An 11,301-nucleotide genomic window follows, 5' to 3' on the forward strand; every position below is an offset into this window, starting at 1 on the left:
ATATTTTGAATAATTAAATTAAAAAATTATTAAAAAATCATAAAAAATTATCAATCTTTAAATTTAATTTCATAATACAAATTGTAATTCATATAAGTTATTTCATTAAATTAATTTGTTGTCTTTTTTTAAAAGTTTATTTAAATTATGTCGCAAAAATCAAGATATGATAAATAAGTATACTCGTTATAATATAAAAAATTGCTATTATTTTATTAGTATATTTGTTATATACAATCATCATTGGTTAACCATCATTGAGAATTTTTCATCAGAAAAATGAACAGAATACGAGAGTAAAGATAATCCATTTTTAAAAAAAAATCAAACAAATATATAATTCTAATAATTTAATAATTCTTATTTATAATTTAAGTTTACACAAATAAAATTGTGTGCAAACAATTTACTTGAAAAGAAATATTAAAGGAGAAAAACATTTAAAACATGCTATAAAATGATAGGATTTTCTATGATTTTCAATATTTTTTGAAATTATATGTATTTAAATTTTACATATGCATTCATATAAAGTATTTTTTATTTAATAATATATATTGAACATAAATACGCTTAAAATAATTACACTTAAAATACTTAACATTTAATTTTATTCTTATAGTATATTCTTATTATATAAAGCTAATATATTTTTTTATAATTATTCCTATATTATATATACATACATTCATACTTCTCTCTTTTTTCATGTTATATTCACATTCGTATTTATTAAGCTTCATTTATACTATAAATAAATGCCAATCACATTGATTAGTATTATTACACATTCATACTTTTCAATTTTGAATTGTTTTTACGAAAAATAAATAGAATAAAATAATAAGACATCTAAAAAATAGAAGACTCAAAAAAATAGAAAAATGAGTTTTTTTTATTTCAAAATGAAAAAATTTTTAACATATTTTTGTATACTTAATTTGAATTCGGCTGTAAAAAATATCATGTTAAATTTTTGCAAAATATATTCTCGAAATTATAGAAAGAAATTGATTTAGATTTAGAAATTATAGAACATTGATTTATAAAAATGTTAATATTAATGGTATATTATAGTTACTATAATAATTTTATATATAATTACTATAATTAATAATATAATAACTTTGTTAATAATATAATAACTATTATATATAATAAATATATATATATATAAATATATATAAAAAGTCAATTTTTAAAATTAGTAAACACTATATATGGAATGAGATGTTATTCAAGCAGCAAATACTGATTATATTTTTATAAGTAAATGATTTTTTGTTATAGAATTTTTTAATTATTTTAATTCAATACAGATTGAATGTGAATGAACATTAATGAACATTTCTTATTTATAGTCATATAGTTATCTATTCTTAATCATCTTAGATTATAGTTATCTTGTTCTTTATCATTCAATCAAGAAAAAATAACAAAACATTATTATTAGGGAAAGTAAATAATGGAAAAAAAAAGAAAAAGAAAAAAGGATTTTTATTTAAAATTAAAACATTTTGTTTTATGTATTAATAATATTATCATATAAATAAGTATCTTAAATCTATTTATCATATCCGATGGTCGAGGTATTGTTCTCTTTCAAGTCAGGTTTGTGCCCTCAAAAAATTCTTTTCCAATCGAGAAGATCATATTCGGTGAGGCATGATAATCAATAATATCATGGTCAATGCTCGACTTGTGATATTCTCAAGTGAGCAAAATTCCTCGAATTAGAATAATGTTGGTTATTGAATCAGCCATGTCTGGAACATGTCATTCTTCCCGAGATCGGAATTCGCTTTAGAAGTCAGAAGCGTATTAAAAATATACATATATAAATTATATATAAATATCGACTAAACTCTTCTCAAAAACGACAATCTTCTCAGATAACATAACATAACAGATAATCCCCTGTTCAGACGCAATACAGATCGGTGACCGATAATAAATGAAAAAGACCACCATACGAAGAATTTTTCCGAATAAGCTGTTTACAAATCTCATGAACAATGTCTTATCTAAAAAAAATTATTGATAAGTTCAAGAAAATTTGAAAAAAAATTACTCATTAAAATCTAATGATTTGAGAATTATATTATGATAAAAGTTGAAGTTTTTTTTTCAAAAAAGAAATTCTTCTTGATATTCAAATGCTATTTTCGAATTAAAAAAATATAATTTTAAGTGGGTCTATGTCCCATATATTGCTTTTTGAAAAAATAAAAAATAATTTTATAATAAACTAAAGATAAGATAAAAAATAAAAATTATTTAATAATTTCAATAATTTGAAAAAAAAAATGGTCCTTTATTTCATTTATAAATATATTAAACACAAATTAATTGCGACTTTTTTGTGTTTTTGTGTGTTTCTTGTGTTTTCTGTGTGTTAAATTAAATAATTAAATAAATAATTAAATAACTAAATTCAAATAAAAAAAAGAAAAGAATTTGCTCATTCGTATTTTTATTGTTATTTTTCATGCAATGATAAACTCTTTTTATAGAATTGATGTATATATATTGCTAAAGATTTCCTAAATATGTTGTCACAACTAGAATTAAATAAAATTAAATAGTTTAATAATTACACATTTTATTTAAAATGGAAAAACGATAATAAAATATCATATGTTAATTTATATTATGAAATCATTATAAAAAAGTAACATTTAATTTTTGAATTCATTGTAATAATAAGCAAAATTTTTTTAAATCTATAAAATTGTTTGACTTTTAGAAAAAATTCATTTTTATTTTCGCATTTTTCATTCATATAAAAATATACAAAAAAATTAATTTAATTAATAAAATTAATTTAAGATGAAAATAGAAATATTTCTTTTTATGTTTATAATTTTATATATAAATATTATATATAAATATTATATATAAATATATATATAATCCAATTTTTTTTTCATAAATAATGTTCATTTCAAAATATTTTAATTTTGTCGTTAATTATAAGTGATTTATAAAACTCACTTTTTTCTAAGGACAATCGATTTTTCATAATTTCTAAAATATAAATATCTTTCACGAAGTATATATGATTCAATATAGTCCGAACAAATATTAAAAATGCAAAAAATTCTGTTGACTACATTGATTTATCAAATACTAATAACTTTTTTAATTAATATTTTGTTATCAGAACTTACTTTGTATTATTATTGTATTGTTGATAAGAAAAGTTAATGTTCAAACATTATGACGAATAAATAAAGTATATTTATAAATATATATTAATATTTCAATATATATTAAATGCTCTTTCCATCTTTATAATTTTGTGAACTGATGATGGAAAATAATTCAATGAATGCATTAATAAATGCATTAATAATATGTCAATAATTGTTATATAATAAAGTTTGTTATGATTAAAGGATATTTAATATTAATCATAATGATGATGATAACTTCATTATTTAACTCCAAAATAATAAATAAATTATTATATTTTTGTATTCAAAAGAAATATATATATCAATTTTTTTGTTATAATGATACTTCAAATTTGTTAATAAATATCTATGCAAGACAAAACTATAAATGATTTTCAATTTCGAGACTATATAATATATATAGTCGATTCATGTATTAATATTCAAATTTTATACACAAAGTATTAAAAAAAAAAAGAAGAATTCAAAATAAAATACTAAGTATTCATCGAGAAAAGCAAAAAATATTCAATCAATATATATTTTGATAAAATACATCAACGAATTTTTGTTACTTGAAAATGAAATGATTACGCATTTTTATATATTGAATCTGAAAAATAGTAAAAATTATGAATCTATCATCTATCATGTAATATTTAAAGAAATAAATGAAAAAAAAATATCAATTTTTTACAATTTTAGAAAATATAGTCAAAGAAAATATATTATTTTTTAAATATTATAATATTTAAAATATAATATTTTGATCTAAAATAGAAATATCTTATAAATAATATTGCAATATCATTTATGTAATAAAATTTCTAAAAGAAAAGACGATAAATTTATATATTTTTAAATAAATAACTTTCTTATATATACGATATATAATAATTAAAAGCAACAAACTTTGTATATAGAAAATCATTTAAACTTTTTAAATAGGAAATCTTAATAAGAAAATATTTTAATTTATTTCTATTTAAACAAAAATAAACAATAATGATTTATCTATAATTTTAAATGAAACATCAATTATCAATATATTATATACAATATCAAATATCATGAAATGCTTTGCTGTATTTATTTGAATAAATAACAAATTACATAAATTATAATTTGCATAATAATGAGAAAAATAAACATGAATATATTTCACATTATATCATATTTATGTATATTGTACGATATATTATATCAGAATTCAGAAATAATCATTTGTATATCTAAAATGATATGAATTGCTAAAAATTTTATTATATTAGCGACACTACGATATTACCATATATCAAGCTGAGCAATCTTTCATTGTTCTTTCATTTTATCTAATGTAAACTTAAAATATTTATAACTCATTAATTAAAAATTAATGAACATATGTATAAATATATTTTTTTTTACTTTTGTTTTAATGTCTAAAAATTATCCTCTTAAAATTAATTTTTCAAAGAGCAATAAATACAAATAAAATATTATCTATAATTAATGGAATTATAAAGGGTAAAATTAAATTTTCAAATTTATTGTAATTAAACAACAAAATTTTTTTAATTCTATACAGTTATTTGATTTTTTGATTTTTTTAAAAAAATTTTTAGTATTCATATTTATATTTTAATTATATAAACAATTGTTTAAAATATGTTGAATTTTCATTTGTCAGTGATAATTCAAAAAAATTCTTATATATTATAAAAAAAGTAATAAATTATTTTAAATTTTATATATTGATCATTTTGGTTCTCTCGAAGGATATATATTTATAGATATATATTTTTAATTATTAATGATTTTATCAAATTTATAAAACTTTATCCATGCAAATCAATTACTTAAAACGATTAAACATTAAAAAATTATTTTCGAAATTATAATTAATATAAACTACATAGATTAATTAGCAAAAAAGGAATATCGGAAGTGTTTAAAAAATTTTTTACGTTTAATATTTAATTATTTCAATTAAACATTTTAGTGATCATTATAGTTCATTAATGATTAAATCGAATAGTGCGCTTCGAAGTTGTCTACGAAGTTATGTGATTCCTCCAATAAATAAGAAAAAATTTTAATGCACATGAATAATTCAGTAAATTTTATTATTTAGCAGACATAATAAATGATAAATTACGTTTTGGAATATTGGAAACAGATGATGTCGAGATGTTCTTAAAAATATATCAGTTTTGCAAAATCAAAAAATTAAAAACATGCAATATTTCATAGTGTGCAATCATAAAATTGATATTATATTAAGAAACTAAATTAATAAAAATGAAATTAGTTATTGTTAAAATAAAATTGTAAGGAATAATATATATAATATAGATAATGTACGCGACAAGTTCAATATAGCGATTGATATATATAAGAGCAAATAAAAAAATTAAATAAAAGAAATTTCAATATGTTCCATTTATTTAAAATTTTAAAAAATCATGAGCTCAGAGTAGCTCTGAATAAACTAAAGATATAAAAAACGAATAATAGAAAGTAAAAAAAAAGAATTAAAAATAAAAAAATAAAAATAAAAAATATGATGTCAAAGTAAATACGAAAATACTATTTTGATAGGCAAATCGATCTAGAGGAAAATAATTTAATATAATTTATATAATAATAATAATTTTTATAATTAGAAATTTGTTCTGTTGAAGAAAGAAAGTATATTAGAAATTTTTGAACAGAATAACAAAAGAGTAATACATTATAAAATGCTAAGCAAAAATATATAGTACAAGTACATATTTGTATTATGTAGTACAATATTATATCTGTGTGATAAATACTTAAAATATCTAAAAAAAGAATAGATAGGAAAAGAAGTGATTAAATGCTTGAAAAATATATTTAAAACAGAATATATTATAGTATATATATATATAATAGTATATATATATAATAGAAAAAGTATATTTAATAAATTAGACTTAAGATGAGATTTATTAACATTAAAATTTAATAATATTGATAAAACATATTATTTTTTAAAATTTGTTACTTTAATTATAAATAATTTTTAATCATAAACAAAATAGATTATCAGCGTAAAAATGAGACAAATATATCATTTATTGCTAACTATGTCACAATATAATGAAAATGTGATAACTGAAAATGTGATAAATGAAACAATGAATGTGAAATCATTAGATTTCACAAAATTATATCTTATAGACATGAAAATTAAATAAGAAGAAAAAAATAATATATATATAAAATAATTTTCAATATTTTAAAATAAATCAAATAAAACAAACATTATAAATGTCATAAAAAGAGCTATAAAGCATAAGATTATAAAATAAGACATATAAATTATCGAAAGAATAATAGACAATATGAACAAAAACATTGAAATCATTTGCAGTCATATTTATATATATTTGTACTTATATATTTTTATATTTTGTTTATTTATATATTTATATATTTGTATATATTTGTATTTGTATGGAATATACATTCGTTGCAGTGAAAAAAAAAACAAATAATATATAATAATGTAATAAAATTTAATAAGCTAGAATTAAATAAAATTAATGGATTCAGAATTTAATAAAATAAATGAAAAATATAAAACTGAAAAACGAAATTAATATTAAAATAACAAAATATTATAAGCAAAAGCATTGTAATTTACAATGAGTATATAAAAGATAAATATAAAGACATTAAATATAACATTTTACAATTTAAATTATTCCATAATATAATATTTATAAGATATATTTAGAAAATATATATATATATATATATATAAATAAAATAGCATTCAACAAATAAAATGAAATAAGATGTAAAAATAAAAAGAAATCAAACATAGGAATACAATGAAAAAAACAAACTATATACATAATAAGAAGCATTAATATGAATATTAATTATATATTAATTAATATTAATTATATATTATTTATATAATTAATTATATAAAATATAATATTAATTATATATTATAATATGAATATATAGAACATCGGATTTAAAATTTGTATAAAAAATTTGTTTAAAAAAGAAGAAATTAAAATTTATAAATTTATTGATTTTAAATATCTATAAATCATATATAAAAAATAAAATTAAATCAGAAATATAGAACACTAAAAAACTTATTCATATTAATGTAATAGATACATACCAATGGAAAAATATAATTTTTTTTATTCTAAATTTTTTTTATTTCAAAATTATTGATTATTCATATTTTTTTAAGATACATTTATTAAGATACATTATTAATTAAAAATCAGAAAATAAGAAAATCTAATTAAATATATTAAAAGAACAAATACTTAAAAACAAATTAAAATAAAGAAAATTAGATGCAAATTAAATAATAGATGTGAACTTTTAGCAGTTAAAATTTTATTAAAAGAAAAGAATAATTATAAAATATACATAGCCATTCTAATAAAATTGAATCTCTATAAGAATGAATCAAACATGTTAAAATAGAAATAATGATGAAAAAATTATTAAAATTCTTAAATTTTTGGAATACTTAAATATTTATGGAATAAAACAATATTATATACTGCATTAATTTTAAATGGATGTTTATCAACAGTATGTCAACATCAATAATTAATAATAGAATACCTGTATAAATATGTATTAATACATTAAATGAATCAAAAGTGAATTAAAAGTTTAATAATCATATCCAAAAATAAAAATTAGAAAAAAAGTTCAAGAAGTGTTTAGGGTAATATATGATAAAAATGATTATCAATTATGAATTTTCAAAAGACAAGAAATTCTAACATTTAAATGATTATAAATTGTATATAATTTTGTTTGATGATGGAAGAGAATATCAAACTAATAATAATGAAATAATAAGTAGAGATAATAATTGAAAAAATATAAAACAATAGGAATTAGAAATCTCAGAAAAATATAGTATATAAGTATAAGAGTATATAAACAACAGATTTGCTAAAAGAAAAAAACATAGATAATAAATTCATATTGAATATTTAAAATTAAAAAAAATAGAACCAAAAAAATATGCAATAGTAATATTAGAGAGTTTCAATAGTTAAATAATTTTGATATAAATTTTAATAACTAGATTATCTATTTAATATAATTTCTATTAATAAAATAATACAAAAGAATTAGAAAATAATTCAACAATTAAATATATCAATTACATTTTTAAACAACGAAGTAAACAGTGAGATATATATGAAAATAAGAAATAAAATATAAAAAGGAAGAATAAAAATGAATAAATAATTGTATGTACTTAAAATAAATTCAAAATGCTAAAATGCAAAATTTAATTTAATTTAATAATTTATATTGAAAATTGGATTACAGAGATTTAAAAATAATTTTAGTTTATATTGATAATAAGATAATATTTAATTTCTGTTGATGATATATTAATTAAAAGAAAAAAGAAAATTGACAATCAGAAAAGAATTGAAAAAAGAATTTAAAATTAAAGATTTAGGAGAATCAAACAATTTTTTAGAAATAAAAAAAAAGACAAAATAAAAATAAATAAAACACATATCAAATATATTAAAAAAAATTAATATGGAAACTTATAATGACACAAATTTTTTAATAGTTAAATAATTTCAAGTTAATAATTTTGAAAAAAAAAAAAAGTATATCTCTCAGAGAAATAATAAATCGATATTTGTTAGTACTGATCTAGCATATTACAAGTCATTTAAGTAATAAAAATTAAATTAAAATTAAATTAAAAAAAAAATTAAATTTCTTAAAAATTATATAAAAACAGTTTAAAAGTTAAACAACTTTTGAAATATTTAAAACAAGAGATAATTTAGATAAAAAAGAATGAACAATACAAAAATTAGAAATATTCAGATTTTGAAAATGGGAAAATGATAAACAAAATAGAAAAAATATCACTGGATCAATAAATCCTATGCTATCTTATGCTGTAACTTTGTATTTTGAGTCTCACTAAATGAATTTGTATAGCTTTCTTTACTGTAAAAATTAAGTATATTATATGATTACAAACGATGTATGATTTAAGAAATTTATGAACTAAACAAAAAAATTGATTGCATTTTATATATAAATAATAAAGAAAATTGAAATGATTAAATTATATATGAATAATGAATTATATATATATTATATATTCTTACATATTAATCAATATTAATATAGGTTTCAGATATCATTATTATTAAAGATACAATAAGGATTAATAAAAAATATAGATCCTAGAAACAATCTAACAGATATATTTATTAAAATCATAAGTAATAAGCAGTATAAATATATAAAAGTAATAAAGACTAATATTAAACAAAAATTTTATAAAATATTTATTTTTCTTTGCATTATAATAGTGTATGTTTAAGAATATTAAATAAAAGAATTAAATAAAAAAAATTATTACATTTATTTATGATTCATTTTAAAATCTTAAAAGTTATTATATATAATAGGTTTTAATACAATACATTATATTTTCATAATATTTTTATAATTATAATTTTTATATTTTTAATTGTTTAATTAATATATGTATATATTTTTATGAAAATTAAGAAAGATTTTAATTTTTGATTTACACTAATAAAATCAATAGAAAATTAAACATATAAATATATATATTTTTTAATATTTTATAAATATATTATAAAATGTTTTTACACTGATATTCAAATAATTATTATTTTGAAACAGTAAAATCGCTTTAATAGTAATAATATATTAGTATATGATGTAAGTACACGTGCTACCCGGGATTGTATGACGTAAGATTGCACCGTAACCTATACTTTCTTTATTTTTCTTGTAATTATTTCTTAAAAATAGTAATTTAAATAATATATCAAAAAAATAATGACTGTTGAAAATACAGAAAATAAAGAAAAATCAATATTTGAAAAAAGTAATAATACTGAAGCTGAATATTCCGATCTTTATCCAGGACGAAAAGAAATACGATCTCGTACTTGGCTTGATAAACTTTTCTTAAAAGAAAAAAGAGAACAATTAGAAAAAACACAATGTGAAATTAATGTGTACAACTGTGTGCAAGATAGTAAGATTTCTACATATACTTTTTAAGAATTTTTGATTAAATTTTTTTGATTTGACTTTTCATATTATTTTTATTCTTGTCATTAGATTACGAATGCTTTTTAATTATATATAGTAGTTAACGAATATTAATTAATAATTAATTATTTCTGGATAATATATTTTTCACTGTTTTTGTGAACAACTTGAGTCATTTATGATCATAACTATTTTGTTTATAGTTTCAGATCAAAAAAATGTAAAATAATATACAATTGTAAAAATTGTAAAATAATATACAATTCAATATATAATTATTCATCCAGTGAAATATTTATCATTAAAAATAAAAATTTCATTAATAAAATTGTGCAATAAAATTTTATTTTAGATAAATGATTTAATTTAATAATAAGAAAAAAATAAAAATATAGAAAATATTAAATAGCAAAGCAAAATATAAAATACTATATATAATATTAAAAAGTATTATTATTATAAAAAATATGATTATGAAAAATTAATGAAGTAAAATGTAAAAAATTTATATTTGATTTTTTCAATCAGTCTCGATAAATATTTTGTATTTATTTTCTTTTTATTTTGTATTTATTATTTTGTCTATATAATATATGTGTTTGTATATATATATGTGTATGTATATATATTAATAATTGCAATAATTAGCAATATAGTTATGAGATAGATAATTTTTATTTCAAGTATTAGAGTAATAGAAATTATGTTTTTAATTTTATTTTATAACCGTTAAATTTTTTCCATAATGTTTTTATCATAATCTTTCTTTTTCTCTGTATCTTTTATTATATCTTTTATTATCTTTTATTATCGAGTTAATTATTGTGATAAAGATTTCAAATTATTATGTTTCAATTCATTCATAATCTTAGAATCATTGTCTTTTTTGGCATATATATATTTGAAAAAATTTTTTATTCTTATTTCTAAATATAATTGAAAATATATGATTTAGTTATATTTTCAGAAGAAAAAATATGTTGATAGTTGAAAGTTTTATAAAAAAAAAAATTCTTATTAGTATATATGTATAATATACATATATATTACATAT

General features: G+C 16.7%; 1 protein-coding gene across 3 annotated transcripts in view; it reads left to right on the forward strand.

Annotated features, from left to right (window-relative positions):
* Positions 1-9,910: 9,910 nt before the first annotated feature.
* The window catches only part of LOC102680591 (mitochondrial inner membrane protease ATP23 homolog), a 25,081-nt gene continuing 23,690 nt past the window's right edge, over positions 9,911-11,301 (forward strand). For all 3 annotated transcript variants that reach the window (XM_006624487.2, XM_006624486.2, XM_031514584.1), the window contains exon 1: positions 9,911-10,230. In XM_006624487.2, the coding sequence (XP_006624550.1) occupies positions 10,029-10,230 (202 nt within the window). In that variant the 5' untranslated portion in view covers positions 9,911-10,028. The remainder of the gene's footprint in view (positions 10,231-11,301) is intronic.

The sequence above is a fragment of the Apis dorsata genome, unplaced genomic scaffold (assembly GCF_000469605.1).
Source record: "Apis dorsata unplaced genomic scaffold, Apis dorsata 1.3 scaffold_1078, whole genome shotgun sequence".
NCBI classification, from domain to species: domain Eukaryota; kingdom Metazoa; phylum Arthropoda; class Insecta; order Hymenoptera; family Apidae; genus Apis; species Apis dorsata.